The sequence below is a fragment of the Acomys minous genome (assembly GCF_964271855.1).
Source record: "Acomys minous genome assembly, chromosome: 12".
In the NCBI taxonomy this organism is placed as follows: Eukaryota; Metazoa; Chordata; class Mammalia; order Rodentia; family Muridae; genus Acomys; species Acomys minous.
Window position 1 is genome coordinate 65,438,101 of NC_140493.1, and position 23,521 is coordinate 65,461,621.

General features: G+C 37.0%; 1 protein-coding gene across 1 annotated transcript; it reads left to right on the top strand.

Moving 5' to 3' along the window:
• Nucleotides 1-237: 237 nt before the first annotated feature.
• LOC311579635 (vomeronasal type-2 receptor 116-like) lies at nucleotides 238-22,920 on the top strand (the record flags this gene model as incomplete). The annotated part of the gene is made up of 8 exons (XM_084750384.1): nucleotides 238-306; nucleotides 3,185-3,357; nucleotides 14,608-14,899; nucleotides 15,246-15,435; nucleotides 15,784-16,085; nucleotides 16,674-16,901; nucleotides 17,650-17,773; nucleotides 21,958-22,920. 8 exons carry the CDS (start codon nucleotides 238-240, stop codon nucleotides 22,884-22,886), a joined length of 2,307 nt encoding a protein of 768 aa, XP_084606510.1. The 3' UTR covers nucleotides 22,887-22,920.
• Nucleotides 22,921-23,521: the final 601 nt, after the last annotated feature.

A 23,521-nucleotide genomic window follows, 5' to 3' on the forward strand; every position in this document is an offset into this window, starting at 1 on the left:
CCCAATGGCTGCCACCTCTGGAACTGCATGCAGAGTGGTGCTGAAAGTTCCTAAGTCAACCACTTCTGGAATTCAAATGGGTGGAACTATAAAAGATCATTCAGTGTGAGGCGACCTAGACCCAGAAAGTCAGACATGGTATATAGTCATAAGCAGAATTAGCCATATAGTTCATGATAACCATACTACAAGTCATAGACCCAAAGAAGCTAAGTAACAAAAAGGGCCTAAGGAACAATGCATGAATGTCAATGTGAAGGGGAAATAGGACAGACAGCAGAAGTAGTTGAATATAGGGAACAAAGTGTGAGTGGGCGTTCAGACAGAAATAAAGGTGGATAACAGAACTGGAGAGAGAAGATATCAGAGGACAGAAGGCCTACAAAGAGAAGGGAAACCATAGGCAGGGTCATCTCTGATCACAAGCTGGAGAACTAAGACAGGTTTGGCTCCTGAGAGGATATGGGGGTTACTGTAACTGAGATTCCTAGTAGCAGGGGTCCAGGATACTGAAGATGAAATCCTCTAACTAGACAAGATTTCTAATAGAGGGAGAGGAATACCAACCCTCCCACACAATTTTTGATGCAAAATGTACCCTATCTACAATAGGTGCAGGGATAAATAAAGACCAGAGATTGAGGGAATGTCCATCCAGTGCCTGGACTAAGCTGAGACCCAGTGCATGGGAGAAAGCCAACCCCTCACACTATTAACAGCATTCTGATATGCTCATAGACAGAAGCCTAGCATATATGTCCACCCAGCAGCAGATAGAGACAGATGCTGAGACTAACAACCAAACATTGGGTAAAGTATAGGGAGTTTTGTGGGGAAGTGAAGGGAGGGATAAATAGAAATACCTGGAGGTTACAGGAGACCCACAAGAAAGCCAACAAATCCAAGTAACTAGGGCCCCGAGGCGATTGCAAAGACTGAAGCATCAACCAAGTACCATGTATAGATTGGACCTAGATTCCCTAACAAATGTAGCCAAAGGGCAGCTCAGGCTTTATATGAGGATCACAGTAAAGGGAGTGCAGTCTGTTTCTGACATGGACTTTGCTGCCTGCTTTTTAAAAATCATTCCCACTTGGTCGGGCTACATCAGCAGGCCACAGAAGGAAAGGACATGCTCAGTGCGGATATGAGTTGATGAGCTGGGGTAGGATGGTTGGGGAAGAGGGAGGGAGGGTGGAACCTGGAGAAGAGTGCAGTTGCTATAATCAGGATGTAAGTGGAATGAAAAAATAAGTAAATAAATGCATAAATTATTTTAAAGAGAACATTCTTAGACAAAAGCCAACATGCCTTCATAATAAAAGTCCTAGAGAACATAATATTGGAGGAAACATACCTCAGCACAATTCAGGATAATACAGAAACCCCACAGACAAACTCATCCCAAATTGAAAAGAGCATAAAGCACAGCCACTGAAGTCGGGATCAAGGCAAGGATGCACACTATGCCCACTTCAATAATGTGTTTAAAGCACTAGCTGCAGCAGTTAGACAAGAAAAGAAAATTAAAGGGATAGAAAGAGAGCAAGAACAATTCAAACTATCACTATTTGTAGATTATAGAATTACATTAACACAAACTAGAAATTCTAGAAATTCTGCAGAAATGATTAATTAATTCAGCAATTTGGGCAAATAGAGAATCAACTTGCACAAGTAAATGTTTTGTATGTATCAATAATAAATACACAGAAAAAAATTCATAAACACACTGTCATTCAAGATACTCTCTTGTAGGTTGGGGACTTGTATGAAGAGTTATAAAAAAAGAACTAAGAAATCCCTCAAAAAGATCATCATATTTATCTACTAGGGAAATGCAAATCGAAAGAAGTTAGGTAATTTGTTTTACCTCAGTCAGAATGGCAAAGATTAACAAAAAAATTTTTAAAAATTTAAGGGCAGTATCATCCTCTCAAGCCATGCAGTCCCCAGAAAGTGGAGGTAGGCTGAGAAGAGGGACTTCTGCACCCAGAGTTTTAAGCTAGTGTAGGACAGATATGATAATGAAACTTGCCTCTTTTCTAGCCCAGGAATATTGATTCATTACTGTCAAAGAAAAGCCATTATTACACAATGATTGACACTCATAGTTTCCACTCTGAGCACTTTTGCATCAACATATGTCATGGCTATAGTGCCTAATTTGGTAGAGTCCCTAACGTAACTCATCTCTGTGCCTTTAGGAATTGAGTCCTTCTACCCAGAAAGATTTACTCAGTTTTTTGGAGAGAAAAATGTGGATATATTTCTATGGTATTATATTTCTTAATGACACTATGATCTCAGATATGAATAAATTGTGGGAAGACACAGTGTTCTAGCACTTGGGGGTATCATGACAAAATGTCAACTCAGTTATTCATGGTGGATAAAAGAATATTATATAAAGTCAAAGTTCACATTCAAATAAGAAACCTGATTTCTGCAATTACATCAAACAGATCATAAGGAAATGAATTGAGCAGAACTGTGTGCTTTATCAGAAAGAGACATAAACAGTTTATAGTGGGGCATAGACATAATTTTGGAAATCAGGCATGCATCTATGGAAAAAGAATATTCTATGACTCGCAGAGACATGGGAAATCAAAACTGGGATTGATAGCCTCCAATTCTACAGTTAATGGTGTCTGCTTTAAGATTTGGTCAGGTCTGGTATGGGTCTTTTTGGCCCTGTTCCCTTTAGTCTACCATGACATCATCTAGTGTCACATGTTTGTATCATCATGAATGGCTTTTCAATGAGTTGTTTCTTGGTTCACATTTGTGGACAAATCCACTAAGGATTTCGTGTCATGTGTCATGAGACTAGATCTCTGTAGTCTTGGGTGAGAACATACTGCCTATGCCTGGGGAAGAGAATAAATATATGTTTAATCCATAAATTGTGTTATTCTGAATACAAGGCCTCAGATTCAATGCCTGTGGGAAAAAAAGTGTTAGACAACTCCACAGGGGGTAAATAGCATGTCAGAAACAACTGGCATTGATGAATCAAGAGGAAACTTCATTCACCAATAAACTTATAAAGAAATGTGCACACAGATGAGCCTTGAATATATGTTCTGGACCCTGAAGACTTCACCTTATCATGCTTACAGATGGTAGATACTTTGTTAATATGCTGTTCTCTTCCATTTTTATCTCCTGCCTTCTGCAGCTTCCAATTCGTCTGTGCTCCTACAGCAGCAGCGAGTGCTTAGTCAGAATAGACTACCATTTATATGGTAAAGGAGATGTGGTGATCGCTGGATTTTTCCCTGCTTTTGCTGTCTATCCACACAAAACAACTCACGGGAACATGATTACATTTAACAGAGATATTATGGTTGAGTAAGTCATTTATGCATTTATTCCTTTTCAACTTTTGACATTCATATGCCGTGGGGAAAGTACACCTTCAAAGATCATTATTCCAAGTCGATACCCCACTAAGCCGTTTCCTTTCTTCCATTCCTAGATCTTTCTGCAGTGCTGTCTTCTTAGTGACTCTTCTGGTACTTTTATGGGTAAAGAAGGTTTGGAGTTTTTATTCATTTTCTTTTCCACGGTAGACAATGGAAATTTCCCTATATTCTCAGCCATGCCTATAATTCCACAGGGTTTGCATGTTTTCAGTGTTAGCTATGTGAGGAAAATATTATATAATAGAAGATAGATACAGTATTTGAAGGAATTCTTAAGTCTAGATGTGCTCTTGTGTAAAGAGATAATGCTACTGAGGTTAGTGACCACAGATTTCCTTCTGTGAGACTGGAGTGACAAATAATATGTGTTTGCTGATGATAATTTAGGGACAGGAATGCCAGAATTAGACATGAGAAGTACTCTCTGCTATAGAAATACATTCATCTCTCTCAGATTATTTTATCTGAATTTCAATTTTTGTATTCTCTGTAACTCACCATGTTTATCTGTCTGCAACATTTTAGAGATAGATAAATAGATATAGATCCCCAATGTGTATTTGTTTGTATGTGAGTGTGTTTCTGAACACACATTCTTTGTGATGAGGTCTCCGAAAGATGTTTCTAGGCATTCTAAACAGTGCAAGATTAAAACAAAGTGTAAGGCAAGTCTGTTTGAGTTTCCTAGGTCCTGCCAAAGAGAAACATTCATGCATGTTAGTTTTTAAAGGAAGTCAGGTATATCCATAGCTGTAGGTAACCACACAATAAGTATCTGAAAATAAGAAGTGCACATGGTACTCAGGTCTGAACTCAAGAGGGAACATGGAAATACATTTTCAGGAGTGGCTGAAGACAATGGGCAGAAAATCACCTATAATAAACATAAGATTGAGAATGGATTATTGTCAATGTGGCATTACTGTGTCTGCTAAAAGGTGGCTGTGGAAAAAGTAAGCAATTCAACAGTGGAAGAGAAAAAAGTTTAAGTTGAGATGTCTTTAGACTTTAAAGATATTGTAATAGGCTTAGTCTCAAATGGACATCCTGAAGGCAGCATGGGAAATTTAAAAATAGGTATCTAAACAAAACATTCTCTGGAAGAGTCAGCTGGACATAGGGATCATTGCTTACTTCAAGTAGGATTGCAAGTCCGTATGGTCTACCAGATGTTTACACCTTGCATGCTACAAAAAAAATGTTCTTCTTTACAGCAGATGGTATCTCCTCTTGTGCTTTCTAATCTCAGCAGTTCGGCACTACTGTGCATCAGCTTGAGTCCCTCTTCAGGTGGTGGCCTATTTCTACAAAGATCACCCTTGTAATTACATGAGCTCAGTGTGGCTTGCTTGTCTACCATGTACAAGAAGAGAGGGCTGTGTAAGATTTAATATCTTTTGAAGTAAGAGATAAAACTAAAATTAACTTCCAACTATATAAACTATAAACAAGTAACATATTTGATAAAGACAACACATTTCCAAATACACATTTCATAGAATGTGGGGCACCTGCAAGTATATACTCTTCAAGGTTCACTTATGATTTCATACTCTTCATAATGTTTATCACTTATATAGAAAGGAATGTATATGTAATTTGAAAGAGGAATTGATCTGTCTGTCTTACTTCAGTTAACTATCCTCATCTTCTAATAGTATCTGCATAAGGTACCCATCTTAATTGCCCTAGCATCAAAAGATCTTAAGTTGTGCAGCTAGCATTAACTTATATGGCACTAAATTTGTTTGTTCTAATTTTATATTAGGATTTTACTTTCTTGTCAAAATTAGGAAGATGATAAAGAAATAGTTGATAAGTTCAGGATATACAAAGTATATCCTGACTAAAGGAGATTAATTTAGAGGAGTACATGTATGCATACTATGGGATCGTTAAGCATGGTGGTTAACTTCCCTGCAAAGCAATAATGACAGTTTCTCTTACTGTGTTTGGGAGAGGTTTTCTTTCACACCAAATTAAAAATATGGTTGACTTGTTTGCTCAAGTGGCATTTTAGCAGCCATGTGTGTATTTGTATATTAATAACATTAAAAGATTTAAATAGTAGAAGAATATGAAAAGTCTGACTTTAAAGATTTCTTCTTTTTGATGATTTTTCCTTTTTTTCCATTTATCAAATTAAAGGACATAAATATCTGCTTACTGGTTATTTAAAAACATTTAATAATGAATGGTTTATTTTCAATATTTATGGTATTTCATGTTGAAGATATAATATAACATAAATGAGTTGTACAATGTATATTTATTAGTTATCAAAACTATATTTTTCAAGAATGGCATCTTTGCTGTTTTGTTCTAAAAAATATTTTCAGTAATTTCTTTAAGTTTTGCATTGTCATAATCACCACAACTGTTTATGTTCATTTATCATCATGACATCAATATCTGTTTGTGATGTAGAAGATGGTAATTAATACTAAGTGAAATGCATACTAATTAAATTATAGAATTTAAAAAATGTTCCCTTCAACGTTAATCATACTAATTGTACATCTTATAACAAAACATATGCCATCAAAACAAAGTATCTTGCTGGGCATCATGGTGGCTCACGCTTTTAATCCAGGCATTTCTGAGACACAGACCTATGGTTTTCTTTTCTTTTCTTTGTGTTATAAAGTGAACAATTTTACAATTTTTATTAAATATTTTAAAAATATGCATTCATATTATAATACATATATACAATACACTACATATAGCAAAATGACCATAAAAATCAGGAATTACGTATATGTTATATTCATATGTTTTGATTATTTGTATCTGGCAGCCTTGAAGAAAACATCTTTCCTATCTTGGTGAGTCTAACATTCTGAATGTAAAATTAATAATATCTAGCATCTCATCATTATCAACTTATACATTGATCTCTAATAAAACATCTTAACCCTTAAGCAACTAAGCTTAATTGTCAAACTAAACTATCAGGTCTTCAACTCCATCAGAGGCTTGAGAATGAATAAATTAATTATCTGAGTATACACAGAGTCCAGCTTAGTAACTTCCCCCAAAGAGAAGATGACAGAGATGGTTTGCTGCCTAAGCAGTCATCCAAAGTTCTCTACAACATTGGAGCATCATCAGCAACTCTTGGGCCCAATATATCTGCACCACAAATATTTGTGAGGAAGGAAATATTGAGGGCTTCTTTACCCAGTCTTGGCTGAGTTTGGCTATTGATTGCCTGCATCCAAGCTTGCCCACTTTTAGGAAGAATTCTGTCTGTGGTAGAAATGAGGACATTTTGCATAGTGCCGTGTTTGACAGGTAGATATGATTTTATAGACCTATGTTCTCCAGGCAAGTATGGTCTACAGAGAAATTCTGGAATATCCAAATAAGTATACTGAATACTCTTTTAGATATATCTTTTTAGATTCTCTTAAGTGCCAAAAATACTTTATAAATATAACTAGTAAGACAACACAGTTTGTAAAGAACTTTTGCTGAAAATTCATATATAATACACTTCATGGAGGATATGAATCTCTTTTGAGTTTCCCATAGTATGTTTGTGTCTTGGTTCTCAGAACATCAAAATGCAAAGCTCTAAGACTGTATGATCACTGAGACCCACTGTCGTATATAGTTTTGCCTTTCTGTGTACTTAGTGTGTAGTAAATATAAAGGAGTCCTTATTTACATCACCTTGTTTCTATAGATATAAAAACGGTTTTAAATTAATATGTTTTGTGTTAAATTTGCCTGTTCAGGATTTCAAGCATCATAGTCCATTGGTTATTAAAAAAGAAGGGTTCTGAGACAGAATGTTCATATTTTGAACAAAAATTTTAATTACTGTTCTATCTAAGTTGGTCATGGAAGGATCCTGAGTGCATAACTGGCAAACAATGCTTTCTATAAACATGTCATCAATATAGAGGTTTTCAAGTGCAAAAGGTGTTTTAAAGGCAGTGATATAACTGACTTATCTAACTTTAGAGTTTCTCTATTTAGTTTATTTCATATTACCCTTCTATTGCTGAAAGTGAGGTATTGAAATCACCACCATCTCTACAGCAGGGTTGATCTGCTTTTAAATTGAAACTGTTTCACTATTGAAGATGGGTACTGATGTGTTTGATGTGTGAAAGAGAGAGAAACATGTTTTTTGTTTAGATCACAAGTGGGGGATGAGAAAAAGACTTATGAGAGAGCAGGTAATGTTTATCCCCTTAGAAGGCGAACCACCACGTGGAGGAGATTGGTTGTTAACCAGCTGAAAAACATCCTTGAACAAATTCTGAGAAGAGATATAAACGTGAGCCAAAAACAAGAGGCGGGGCCTTTGGAGACTTGGAATAGTTTTGGCTGTTCATTGCTCGACTTTGAGATACTCCTCAATAGAACCGTTTGAGGGAAGGCTTCAGGGATCCTGGCTCTGGCTGAGGTTCTAGCTTCCGGTTGCTCCAGCTTCCATCAGAAGAAATCCTGCTGATTATGCCATAAGAATTGTTCCTTGGATCTGATATCCTTATAATTTCATTATTGTATTCTCTAACCTCCTTTTCCTATTGTTTAGGATGCTCAGGTTATAAGTGAGGTACTCTCAGTTAATAAGTTTGTAATAAAATATATTTCTTTAAAAAATTGAGCCTACACATGTGTACATGTTTAAGATTGTAATAACCTGTTGTTGGATTTTTCCTTTAATGAATATGAAGTATGCTTTTCAGAATAAGTTTTGTTTGATTCTATTTTGTTACATCTTAGCATAGCTGTGCTTCCTTAGATTTTTTTGTCTTATTTTTTCAACATCCCTATCTCAGCTTTCTCTCCTTCCACTCCTCTTAGCCCTATCTCCATTCTACCTTCCACCACTGCTTCCTCACCTCACTACCTTCTCCACCTGATCCACATCTCCATTTCCCTTCAGAAAAGAGCAGGGCTCTCTGGGATATCAGCCAAACACATCAGAAGGAGCTACAATAAGACTAGGTGCAAACACTCATATTAATGGTGGGTGAGACAACCCAGTAGGAGGAAAAGGGTCTCAGGTACAGGTGAAAGACTCAAAATCATCACCACCACACCATCACTCTTAGTAGTCCCACAGAAAAAGTTAACAACCCTAACATTTATGCAAATGACCTAATGCAGATAAATGTAGAATGCATGGTTGCTGTTTCTATCTTGGTAAGCCCCTATGATCTCTGCTTATTTAATTCTGAGAATCAGGTTCTCCTGGTGTTCTTAACTCCTCTGGCTCCAATAATTCTTCCTCCATCTCTTCACATGGTTTGTAAAGCTCCAAGGAGAGGAACTTGACCATGATCTCCAAGTTGGGCTCTCTCATCCTGTTTGGCTATGGCTCTCTGCATCTGCTTCCATCAGCTGTCAGCGGAGATCTCTCTGATGACAATTGAGCTAGACACTGATCTATGAGTGTAGCAAAATATCATTAGGAATCATTTTATTAATTTTTTTTCTATCCTGTGTCTCTGGCATATCCAGACTCTGTTTGCTGGTCATCCTTAGGCATGGGCTCCTTCTCTGGTGTGGACCTCATATTGACCAGTCATTTGTTGGTCTCTCCCACAAGTTAAGCCTCTCCATTGACTCAGCACATAGGATAGGATAGGATAGGATAGGATAGGATAGGATAGGATAAATTGTATATGGAACGTTTTGTGGCATTGGTGTCCATGACCTAACCCTGGAATATTTGCCTCATTACAAACTCCATAGCATCTTAACTAGGACTCCTCACTAAGATCACCTTTTTACAACCCTGTAAGTTTCTATTGCACTGTTTCCACATTGCTCTCCAAGCGTCTACCAATTCAAGCCATCTCTCCCCCATCCCTCTCATACTCCTATGTGACCAAGCCTATTTCCATCATCACACTCCCATAGTCCATCCACAAAATCTATCTATTTTCACTTCCAAGGGAGATGCATGCATCCACCCAAGAGCCCTCCTTGTTAGTTAGCTTTTCTGGGTCTACAGATTTTACCATGATTATCATTTACTTACCAACTGCTATCTACTTATACATGCAAACATATCATGTTTGTCTTTCTGTGTTTAAATAGGCTCCTAGACATGATTTTTTTCTAGTTCACTCCATTTGCCTAGAATTTTCATAATGTCATTTTTAACATATGACTATATGAATATATTCCATTTTCTTTATCCATTCTCAAGTTGAGGGACATCCAGTTTGTTTCCAGGTTCTAGCTGTTATGAATAAAGCCACTATGAACCTAGTTGAGCAAGTGCCCTTGTGGTAGGATGTAGCATCCTTTGGGCATATTTCAAAGAGTAGTATAGCTGGAACATGAAGTAATTCAATCCCCTGTTTTCTAGGGAATTGACATACTTACTTCCATAGTGGCTGTACAAGTTTGAATTCCCAACAAAAATGGAGGAACATTCCCCTTGCTCCACATGAGCATGAGAAATTCCCTTGTTTTTTTTTTTTTTTTTTGTTTCTTTGTTTGTTTTTTGTTTTTTTGACATGATCATTCTGATGAGGAGAACTTGGAAACACAGAGATATTTTGATTTGCATTTTCCTGATGGCTAAGGATGGTGAGTCTTATAGTGTTTCTTTGCGATTTGACTTTCCTCTTTTGAAAATTATCAGTTTAGACCTGTCCACATCATTTAGTTAGATTATTTTGTTTGTTGATATCTAGTTTCTTGAGTTCCTTATATATTTTGAGTATTAGCATCTTGTCAGATCAGCGTGGTGAAAATCTTTCCAATTCTGTAAGGCTGCTGTTTTATCTTATTGACGGTGTCCTTTGCCAAACAGAAGCTTTTCAATTACATGAAGTCCCATATGTTAATTCTTAACCTTGGTGCTAGTGCTATCTATCAGTGTTCTGTTCATAAAATCATCTCCTGGTGTGGGAGTAACTTTTATTCTTCCCACATTAACCAACACATTAAATTATTAAGTCAGTAGAAATTTTTAGCCAAATAGTTCCTGAAGGACAGACATAAAGCTTATGGTTTATTTTTAAGCTGCAAGCACTATGCTGGCCAGAATCTGAGCTATTCTAATCCTAATATCCTTAAAACCCACATGTAAACCAATCCTTTGCCAGTCTGATTATTCCCCAGAGTCAATTCTGTCCTGTTCTGCAGGATGTATCAAATAGGTTCACTAAAAGAGGAAGTGCAAGTGAAAGAAAAGAAACAGAGACACAGTGAATATGGAGCCAAGTCAAGCAGTCCTGATCAAGGCTCAATTTTATTGCATACAAGGCAGGTATTATATAGCAAAGACACACAAGCAACTGGATGGACTCATTTCCTCCCTAGGCCCTCTAGGCAGGCTGAAAAGAATGCAATATCTGGGAATAGCTCTCTGCCTGATCTCCTTTGTTTCTTTACCAACACAAATATTAGCAACTCAAAAATCCAATATGCAGCACAGAGGATCCTCTCAGCAGGGGCCGATAAATGAAAGATTGCAGCATGTGGCATAGCAATTCAGGTAGAAGTGTAGGATCTATTCACCTTAGCGACAGGCTGAGGGCAGTTTACAGCCTTGGACATGATTCTCTTCTCTCAGTCTCTTTTTTCAGCCACCTGGTCCAGCATCCTCTTCATGCTTTTTTCTCCGGAAACTCCTCCTTTCAACATCCTGTCCCTCTGCTCAGCTGATTGGCAAAGCCGCTTTTTATTGGGAACTGCTCCACCCAATCAAGGCATTCCCAGACACTTCCTCTTTTTAGTTTAATAAAAGACCAACCTTTAACTATACATTATGTTAATACACATATATGCTGTAAACTACATACAGCAAGAAGAACCACAAAACAATCAGGAATTAGATAAACGTTACATACATAGCATTTTGCTTATTTGCATTTGGCAACCATGAAGAAAACGTCTTTCCTGTCTTGGTGAGACTACAATTCTGAATGTAAGTCAATCTCTATTAAAGTTTATATCTATCAACCTAAAATATTTATATAGGTCTACAAGTATCTTTACTCCTAAAGAACTAAGCATACTTTTAAAACTATCTGGTCTTCAGCCCCATCAGAGACTTGAGAAGGAATACATTTAATTACCTGAGTAAACAGGAAGTTCAGGTTAGCAGCTTCCAAAGTGAAAAAATGAAAGAGACGGTTTTCTGCTTGAACAAACACCCGAAATCTCCCTAACATTGTAGCATCATCTCTAGCCTTCTGGCCCAATATATTTGACAGACATATTTGTGAAGCAGGAACTATCCAGGCCTCCTTACAATATCTTGGTGGAGTTTGGCTGTTGATTCTGCATGCATCCAACTTTTCCATTTTAAGTAGAATTCTGTCTGTGGTAGCTACAAGGACATTTTGTCCAGTGGCTCTTTTGACAAATTTGAAGCCATCTCCATAAGGAGGTTCTTCGATGCTCATCATCTTCTCTCAGGTAGGAAGGGTGTTGCCAGGAGGTAAACTGTCTTATCTTCAAAGAATCTTTAAAATAATAAAAACAACTTTAAATGCCATATTCCGTATGTCTCTGAAGATTTTTAAAACCTTATCTATCTATAGAATTATATCTGTCTGTTAACCTACGATGTAGATTCCTACACTTGACATGATCATGAGCTGATCAACTAACAATTGGCTTGTATCACTTAATTATTCTAATTACCCTAAACAGCCTGCAATAGCACTATCAGTGTATTGGAAGTAAACCATGTATTAATGGAGATATATGGGTACAAAACCTCATATTAGAGCAGAAATATAATATGTGAAGAGTATTAATTTTTAATTCTATTTCAATGTATGAAAATTAAATTTATTTTGTATCAATATACAAAATTCTATATCAATTAATTGAAATAACCTTTCTTGTGAGTAACAATTAAGGCCATAATTTGAGGAGTAGATTCAATAATCTACTTTTTGTCCTGTCATCCCTATATATTTCTATATATCGCTTTCTTTCTTTTCAGCCCCTATCTCCATACCTAAGAAAGAAAGATAAAGGAAAAGAGAGAAATCTCTAAGTCTAGCCTTGTTTTCACTATGAATAAGACCAATAATAAATAATCACCAACTCCCAATGACAATAACATCTATAGCCCAAGAAAGCAACCAAAAATCGACCCACACCAACCCCTTAAGGGAAATGGGGCATTTTTCTCTTTAAGTTTCTTCTGACTTATTTGGGACCAACAGTACAACCAACAAAAGGCTAATATACACATGGTATATACTCACTTGTTACTGAACATTAGCCCAACATGGATGTCCTCTAAGAGTCTGCACTCTGAAGTAAAGATAAGGCTACATTGCTGAAGATAACAACTATAGGACTTACTGAGCATGGAAAAGTTGAGCTGAAGCCTTTACACCTATGGACTAGTATTCATGGCACTGGAAGGTACTCTGCATTCTATGAAAGGAGAAAGATAAGTAGCAGCCCAGCTACATGTACTCTAATCAACATTAGTTCCCTGCCTACAAGATGCCAGTGTGCAATAATAAAGGATTGTCACAAAGCATGTGGGATAAACCAAGCAATATCTGATTGGATTTAAGGACTACTCCATGAGATGGAACCCAGCACTGCTGGGTTGCCAAGAACCTGAAAATAGATAGGCCATGGACCTACAGGACATCCAAATACTATTGTTCTTCTAAAGTAATATAGAAATAAAATTACTTCTTCAGGCATTCTTCTATATTCATATATCATTGTCTCACTCAGCCATCATCAGAGAAGTTCCTTGCAGCATTATCACACTCACTTCAAAATGGAATATACCCATAAAACTCATTTAGGGCTCAGGGAATGCTGCAGAAAAGGAGGGTAGAAAAAATGTAAGAGCCATAGAAGTTGGAAGATACTAAGGAAGCAGAGCCTTCTAAGTATAGCAAGGTTGGCACACAAATGAACTCACAGGCACTGTGGAAGCCTGAGCAGGGCCTGCACCTGTCTAAGATAGATGGTTTGCCACTGCTGAGAGGAGAAGTGGACACAAGCTTCTTTCTTTAATTGGGGAGCTCTCTCCAAGCTGTCACAAGCTTTCTTCTCTAACCCAGTGGCAATTACAAGAATTAGTCTTCAGCAAGGCAATCTTCTTGGGTATACAGACTATTCTTAAGGCGAGTCCTATGCCAAGTAGTAGATGGAAAACAAGATAACAAAATCAACAATGTTTGGGAAGTTAACACTGTATAATATTATGGTTTGTTTGTTTGTTATGATTTTCTGTATATGAACACATGTGTCTATGCACCTATTACCATTTTTTTATAAAACAGTGTTTGCTGCTCAGTTCCTCTGTAAATCCAGATATCACAGAAATAACTGTGATTCTTTATATTTGTTTAATAATAAGCTTCACAAGACAAGAGCTGAGCAGTTATTTATTCTGAACTCTCTAAACTAATCCTATTTCCTCTCAGTGATACTTGCACTTTATAGCTTTCATAATCCAGCTCCCCTATCCTGCTGTGGCTGAATTTCCTGACTGAATCCCCTGCTTTCTAATCTAAATCCTCCTTCCCTGGCTGGCAAGAGGTCCAGCCCTATTTTCTCCCTTGCTCACTGATTAGATGTAAGCTGCTTTATTGAGACATTAAGGGACAATTGGGGAATAGAGATTATAGAATATTCATAAGAGAGGTTCTCAGAACATGAATTGCAACCAGATATGGGGGATACAGAAATCAGTATTTGAATTATACAATAACATGATGCTTCATTCATTTCCATGTATCTCTGGGTTTCCTGTCCATTTTCTTTGCCCTTTTTATTCTGTTTATTTTTTCTTTGATTCTTTGTTATGTTTTTTGTTGTTTTTTTTTTTTTGGTTCCTTTGTTTGTTTGTTTTCTCTTTTTCTGAACTGTTTGTTTTTAATTTACTTATTGTACATAGATAACTTTCTAATACCAGAGAGAAAGAAAGAATGTAGACTTTGCATAAGAGGGTATTTGACCAAGACCTGGGAGAAGTTGGTGGAGTATAATTACAATACATTGTGTAATAACCAATGTATTCAACTTAAAAAAAGAAAAATAACACTGCTCTTCTAATTTCAGAAAATACTAGAAATAAAGTTAAACATGGATTTTTAAAAGCAGGAGCATTCAAACTAATAAAGCCATTGTAGTAAGCTTTCACATATATTATGTCTTTGTGGTACAGATCTTCCTCCTAAATATTGTTCTACCTTCTATCCAGGTATAAGTTGAAGAACTACCAATGTATTTTGGCCATGATGTTTACGATTGAAAAGATCAACAGCAACCCTTACATTTTACCCAACACATCCCTAGGATTTGAAGTACATAATGTTCCACATGCTCAAAGGAACACTCTGAGCAGTCTTTTTGCCTCACTTTCAGGGCATGGTCATACCATTCCTAACTACAGATATGTAAAAGAGAGCAATTCTGCTGCTGTACTTACAGGACCATCTTCGGCAATGTCTGAATACATGGGGACACTGCTGGATCTATACAAGTTTCCACAGGTGAGAGGAGGTGATGGTATAGGACTTCATGGCAGCCCTACTTGATGACATTTTAGGTGGTTGTGACAGAAAAAAATGGAAACTATAATCACTCTTCATGGATAGGAAAATGATCCAGACAGTTGATGGTATATCTATATATTATGTAGCATAGAATAGAGAGCAAAGGGAAAGTAGAGTAGACAGAACACTACTGAACCTCTGAATGCTTTCTGTACTTTTCTGGAACACTCATAGGAAGGTAGATTTTTACTTTCAAAGAATTGTCCTAAAAGCTTCAAACCATTGGTGTAGAATATAGTTTTATTTTGTGACTATGTTCTTTTTTATTGTTCTTTCTCCACAGCTTACTTTTGGGTCTTTTGATAGCACCCTGAGTGAACAAAGACGGTTTTCTTCTCTGTACCAGGTGGCCCCTAAGGACACATCTCTGACACTTGGCATTGTATCTTTGATGCTTCGCTTCCAATGGTTCTGGGTGGGGCTCTTCATCACAGATGATCGCAAAGGTGCCCAGACTCTCTCAGATTTGAGAAGCAAGATGGATAAAAATGAAATAAAATGGATAAAAAAAATGGATAAAAATGAAATCTGCATAGCATTTGTGGAAATGACCCTAGTCAGCAGGGGCTCATATCTTACCAAACCCTGGAAAAATCAGGTTCAGATCCTGGATTCATCAGCAAATGTGATTATTATTTATGGGGACTCTGACTCTCTGTTAAGCTTAATAGTGAATATAAAACAGAAGTTACTTATATGGAAAGTCTGGGTCCTGAACTCACACTGGGATCTTTCAAAATTTGATGAATATTTCATATTAGATTCACTACATGGGGCCCTTATTTTTTCACACCATAATGAGAAAAATATTCATTTTACAGATTTTATACAGACAGCCAATCCTTCCAAATTCCCAGAAGATATTTATCTTCATGTATTGTGGCACTCATTCTTCAACTGCTCATTTTTTAGGAAAGATTGTAAAATTGTGGACAACTGTCTGCCTAATGCCTCCTTGGGATTCTTGCCTAGGAACATCTTTGACATGGCCATGAGTGAGGAGAGTTACAATGTGTACAATGCTGTGTATGCTGTGGCCTACAGTCTGCATGAGATGACTCTCAATCAAGTCCAATTTCCAACTCAAGTAAAAGGAAAAGAGATGGCATTCTCCCCCTGGCAGGTAACATCACTTCAGCTGAATTGGCAACATGACACTCTACAGGTTTATAAATGCACTCAAATTAGGCCATACATATTTTAGATTATTTTGTTGTAAGAAGAAATATGTTGAATTCAATAGAGAGTTATATTACAATGGGCCAAACGATATTTTAAGTGTAAATTTTTCAATATGAAAATTCCAATTACACAAGAGACGAGAGACAGAGAATTATCACAGTGCACCTGAACTCTTCTAAATGCTTATGTTACGGAAATGATCACTCACAAAATCATTCATTTTACAGAGGGAAGCTAAATATTTTCAAATTTTAATTGTATATAACTATATTTTAAAATATGCTGAGAGTTTTCTCCACATATATTTATGATTTAAGAGTGTTTGGTTCTACCTTTTTTAGTTAAACTGATTTGAACATATTAGAAAGACAGTGATGCTCCCATTATCCTTTGGTATCATTTGTTGAAAGCAATTAATATCTATATTAAAGGTGCTTTTCATATCAAGGTTAAAACCAATAAGACCTGATTCTATCTCTGTTATACTTCTCTCGAGGTTGTGTAACATAAGTACATGTACTTCTTTTAGCTTCATCCTTTTATAAAGAACACACAACTCATCAGTCATGCTGGGGACCATGTAGTCATGGATTGGAAAAGGAAATCACATGCAGAGTATGACATTATCAACTTCTGGAATTTCCCAAAAGGTCTTGGGCTAAATGTGAAAGTAGGAACATTTTCTCCAAATGCTCCAGAGGGCCAAAAATTGTCCTTATCTTATCATATGAGACAGTGGGCCACAGGATTGACAGAGGTGAGTTGCATCTCACCTCAGTATTTTCACCAGTATATAAATTTGAAATTTATAGCCAGCAAGCTGTGACCATTGCTTGCTTATACAGGGCCCAATCATAGACACATAATGACCACCAATATGAAGAATTGTCTTATTACCTAATTTTTATGGATGAACTATTTATTTTCCAAGCTTTTGATTTCTTTAATATCATAATACCATACCTTTTCCAGAATGACTTTAATCATTTTCACAGGTCATCTGACAGAGGACTTATTTTTACCCCGGCTTGGAAGGTTTTAATCAATGGTCCATTGACCTTATGATTTGAGGCCCCTGTCAAAACAAAATAGCATGATAGGGGTATGGAGGGGGTGAGATCAGGAGGTGATAAGGAAGGAGCCTGCAGTTGTGATAAAAAGAATTCAAACTGCAGAAAAAGCAAGGAACATATATTGCTAAACCCACTACATGAGAATAACTCTGAGACTGGCTGAGATAATAATGTCTGTGCATAGAAAAAGCTTCATTTTGGTGATAGATTCTCTATGACTCATCATTAGACACTATTCTTAGTACGGCATGAAAGAAAATTTGCAGATATCTTACTTTTGCTCATACAATGAGAAGAGAACCAGACACAATTGCTCTGTACATCTCACACACATGTTACAATTATAATGTTAGCATTGTATAATGCTTGTAAACATTCTATGGCAAATCCCTTAAATACCTGACCATTTGCTATCACTCACTTTATTCTCAGATTCCACGGTCTCTATGCACTGAGAGCTGTCATCTTGGATTCAGGAAAACTCACAAGGAGGGGAAGGCTGCCTGCTGCTTTGACTGCACTCCTTGCCCAGAGAATGAGATTTCCAATGAGACAGGTAATTGTCAGTCATGCAGAAAGCATCCCCACCTATCCATCATCTGTAATGCCTAAGCATATGGAAAACATCTGTAAGTGATCTGAAACCAGCTCTCTTCAGTGAAGATAGTCTTCTTCCTTCCAGATGTTAGAAAATCGCAGGTTATATAATGTTCATTCTTCCCACAGAAATAGTACAAACTTGACATTGAAATTCATACCTGCTTTATATTCTTTAACCAATGTAGATGTGGACATGGCTGCCTACAGAAACCCACTCTAGACCACTAGAGAAGTATGCTTCATTTCAGAATGCATTTTATCTTAGTTTATTTTCTATTGCTATGACAAAGTACTTTGACCAAGAAACTTATAAAAGAAAGCATTTAATTGGTTTACAGTTTTGTACAGTTAGAGTACATGTTGATACCTTGAATGAAACCAGACCCCATATGCTCAAATGTCTGAATACTTGCTCTACAATAGTGGAGGAATTTGGAATAAATAGAAGGTGTGGCTTTGTTCTCTCTCTCTCTCTCTCTCTCTCTCTCTCTCTCTCTCTCTCTCTCTCTCTCTCTCTCCTCATAATCATGTTTATAGATCAGATATAACATCAGCTACTTTCTTATGTCCTTTAATTCCTTCATCTCTCCAAGAGCTTCATCTGGAACTATACTCCTGTGAGTTATAGCTTTTCATTAATACATTGTGTTAGTCATGATGGTTCTTCACAGCAATGGAAATTTGACTAATAAAGCATGATGATTGGAACCGTTCAGAGCGCACATGCTGATGCAAACACAGGAGACAGAAAATACATACTGTGACTAGAAAGATCCTTAAAAGCCCTTCCATAGACACAACTGTCCCAAAAGAGTCACAACTACTAATCCACTACTTCCAAACAGTTCCACAAATGGAAAGCAAAATATAAATATATGTGATGTAAAAGGAGGACATTCTTATTTAGACATTCACATTTTATGTCCTGATAAACATGTTCTTGTGATCATATCATGATTTTATTTTTATACTTTAGTTTTATAATAATTCTCTATGTTATAAAATATATCACCAACATAGTCTCCCCATCATCCCCTCCTCCCAGTCACCATACCTACCTCTCTTCTTCTCCAAATCCACTGGACTTCTGGTTCTTTTCAGAAAATGGCAGGCTTCCCAGTGATATCAACCAAATAAGATGCACTAAGGCTAGGCACAAACTCTCATATCAAGGCTCACCAAGGCAACCCACTAGAGGAAAAAGGGGTCCAAAGCAGGCAGAAGAGTCAGGGCCACCCCACTTCCAATATTCAAAATCCTGTAAAAACCCAAAATTTAAAAATACCACAGCATGTATGGAGAGGGTGTAACACAGACCATGTAGGCTTCAGTCTCAGTGAGACCCTATGAGCCCTGTTTAGTTGATTCTGGGAATCAGGCTCTCCTGGAACTCAACCCTCTGGATCCTTTAGTATTTCCTCTTCTTCTAATGTGCAGTTCCCCAAGTTCCCCATAATGTTGGTTGGGAGTGTCTGCTTCTGCTCCCATCAGCTGCTGAAGGAAGCCTCTCTGATGATGTTTGAACTAGGCTCCTATCTATGAGTATAGCAGAATATCATTCAGAATCATTTCATTTGCTTTTTATCAGAAGGGTTTGGTGCTACCTTAAGTCTCTGAGCTATTCACTTTCTGGTTCCTGACCCTAACTTTTAATTGGATTATTTGGTTTGCTGATGTCTAGTTTTCTTTATTTCATCATATAGTTTGGATATTTGCCGTCTATTGACTGAGGAGTTCGTGAAAACCTTTTCCCCATTCTGCAGGCTATCATTAGTTCTTACTGGTGATGTCCTTTGCCTTATGGAAACTTTTCATTGTCATGACTTCCCATTGTCAAAGTTAGAGCCACTGCTGGTTCTCAGTGTTCTATTCAGAAAGTCATCAGTCAAGATGACCTGCCCATTGCTGAGAATGGGAAACATCAGTCTTCCAATTTAATGTGTGTGAAGCTTAATGTGTGCTTTAACCTTTAGTAGGGTTTCATTTACAAATGTGGGTGCCCTTTCATTTGTGGAATATATTTTCAGAATTGAGACACCATATTGGTGAAGTTTTCCTTTAACGTGTGTGAAATGTCTTTTATCTCTTTGATTAAATTTTGTTTGAAGTCTATGTTGTTAGATATCAGAATAGCAACACTGGCCTGTATCTTAGGTCCATTTTCTTGGAAATTTTTTTCCAACCCTTTACTCTGAGGTAACATCTGTCTTTGATGTTGAGGTCTTTTTCTTCCTTGCAGAGGAAGGATGGGTAATATTTTCATGTCCATTATGTTAGCCTGTTTTTTATTGTGAAATTCTGTCCATTGATAATGGTGGATGTTGATGACCCATTATGATTAATTCCTGTTATTTTGGTAGTGTTTCTCTTGTTCCTGCTGCTGCTGCTGCTGCTGCTGCTGCTGCTGCTGTTGCTGCTGCTGGTGATGGTGGTGGTGGTGGTGGTGGTGTGTATGTGTGTGTGTATGTGTGTGTGTGTTTACCTTCTTTGGGTTTTGTTAGTGTGCGATTTATTCCTTGTGTTTTCAGAAATGTACTTAATCTCCTTGTGTCAGCATGTATCTCTTACTATCTTCTCTAAGGCTGGATTGTACATAGATATTGCTTAAATTTGACTTTGTCATGAATATCTCATGTTCTCTGTCTATGGTGATTGAAAGTTTTTCTAGGTATAGTAGTCTATGTTGGCATCTGTGGACTCTTAGAGCCTTAAAGACATCTGTCCAGGTACTTCTGGTTCAGAGTCTCTGTTGAAAGGTTGAGTATAATTCTAATAGATCTTCCATTATATGTAGCTTGGTCTTTTTCTCTTGTTGTTTTTAATATTCTTTTTTTTTCTACACAGTTAGTGTTTTGGTTATTATTTTGCCTTTAGTCTTCCATTTCTGGTCCTATATGTTTGGTATTCTGTAAAATTCTACCTTTATAGACATGTCCTTTTTTATGTTTGGAAATTTTTCTTCTATGATTTTGTCAAATATATTTTAACATTATCAATCTAGAATTATTGTTACTCTCATACACCTATTATTTATGGGTTGGTATTCCATAATGTCCCAAATGTCCTGGGTGGCGTTGTGTTAAGAAATTTTAGATTTAACATTTTTTTGACGAATGACTCTTCTGTCATTGTATCATCAACCTCAGAGATTCTTTCTTCTATCTCTTGAACTTTTCCTGATGATTGCATACGTAGCTCCTTTTTATTTGCCAAGATTTTTCATTCCAGAATTCATTCAGTTTATGTTATCAGGGCATCTATTTCCATTTTAAGACCTGGAACAGTTTCATTCACCTGCTTGTTTATTTGTTTGTTGTGTGTTTGTTGGCATGGTTTTCATTAAGGAATATATTGATTCATTCCAATTTTGTTTCATTCTCTTTCCTTAATTTCTTTAAGAGAGTGTTTTTTCCTTCTTTATGAGTCTGTATCATATTTGTGAAGTTGTTCTTAAGGTCATTTTCTTGTGCTTTCACCTGCACTTAAATACTGCAGTCTTGTTATCTTAGGATAGTTGGGACCTCGTGCTGCCCTATGGCTTTGGCTATTTGTTGACTGTGTTCTCACACTGCAATTAAAACATGTAGATTTGAGGTGATTATATGACTCAGTGCTGATTTCTGAGTTTACATTTATTGCATGGTGTTATTGTCCTTGGCTTTTGTTTCTTTTTTGGTCTTCAAGTCTTTGAGGCCTGAATTTCTGACAGCTGACTTGAGAGTGTGTGATCAGGTTGGGGGCAAGGCTTCAGGTGACAAAATTGGCCTTTGGTGCAGCATGGAGTCTCTGTTCTTCTGACTGGTGTCACCTATACCTGTTCTTCTGGCCATACCCTTGGTCTTATGGAACTTTTCCTTTAATCTAGTATTCTCTGGGTAGGGATATATTTGTATACAGATATTGTTTAAATTTGACTTTGTCATGAAATATCTTGTTTTTTTCCATCTATGATAATTGAAAGCTTTTCTTGCTATGGGGTTCTGGAATAGGAAGTTTTCTGGGTATGATGTGGTTTCCAACAGTGTATATTTTATACACACAAAACAAGATGGCTCAAATAACAGTGCAGTATGATACACCTGGCATCCGGTAAAAGGAGAAACCTGAATATGCATTCATGATCAACTGCATTTCTGGCAGATATGAATCAGTGTGTGAAGTGTCCTGAAACTCACTATGCAAACCAAGAGAGGAACCAATGCTTACAGAAAACTGTGATATTTCTTGCCTATGATGAGCCCTTGGGGAAGACACTCAGCTTCACGTCCCTGGGCTTCTCCTCACTCACAGCTGTTGTTCTTGTTGTGTTTCTGAAACACAGAGACACTCCTATTGTCAAGGCCAATAACCGGCATCTCAGTTACATCCTGCTCATCACTCTGACCCTCTGTTTTCTCTGTCCCTTCCTCTTCATTGGCCATCCTAACACAGCCACCTGTGTCCTGCAGCAAAACATTTTTGGACTCCTTTTCAGTGTGGCTCTTTCTACTGTGTTGGCCAAAACTATCACTGTACTTATAGCCTTCAAGATCACTGCTCCAGGAAGAGTTAGGAGGTGGTTGCTGATCTCAAGAGCCCCTAATTTCATTATTGCCATCTGCACCATGATCCAAGTTGTGCTTTGTGGAATTTGGCTGGCAACTTCTCCTCCCTTTATTGATAAAGATGCTCACTCAGAATATAAACACATCATCATCATTTGCAACAAAGGATCAGCTATTGCCTTCTACTGCATCCTTGGATATCTGGGAGCCCTGGCCCTGGGGAGCTACTTTATGGCTTTCTTATCCAGAAATCTGCCTGACACATTCAATGAAGCCAAGTTTCTGGCTTTTAGCATGCTTGTGTTTTGCAGTGTCTGGGTCACCTTCCTCCCTGTCTACCATAGCACCAAGGGAAAGGTCATGGTGGCTATGGAAGTCTTCTCTATCTTGGCTTCCAGTGCATCACTCTTGGGCATCATCTTTGGCCCTAAGTGCTACATTATATTATTAAGGCCTGAACAGAACTCACTTCATTACATCAGGGACAGAAAATATGCTAGGAAGAAAGACCTTCTTAAATCCTAGCTCCTGTGTTTCTTAAATAACATCTTCGAAGGCTGATTGATTTTCACCCTCTCAGCAATCAAATATAACGTTACAATTTTCCCTTTGATACCATGGGTTTATTTAGGTAATCATTTAGCATAATTGGATTCTGTAGCCATTATGGCTTTTTTCTTTTTTTTCTTTTTTTGATTTATTTATTTATATTATATATTTTAATTTTTTACATATACATTCATATTATTATACATATGCACATTAAACTACCTATAGCAAGAAGAACCATGACACAATCAGAATTATACAAATGTTATATTCTTGGTGTTTTAGCTATTTGTATTTGACAGCCTTGAAGAAAACATGTTTCCTATCATGGTGCATCTAAAATTTTGAGTGTAAATCAATCTCCATCACATCTTGTCATTATCAACCTAAAACATCTATCTAAACCTAAAAACATCTTCATCCCTAAACAACTGAACTTAACTGTAAAACTTAGCTACTTGGTCTTCAATTCCATCAGAGACTTGAAAAGGAATAAACTTGATTACCTGAGTATATCGGGAGTGCATGTTTGTAGATTTCCAGATGTGAAGAGGACAGAGATAGTTTTCTACTTGAATAGTCATCCAAACTCTATTATGTTGGAGCATGTT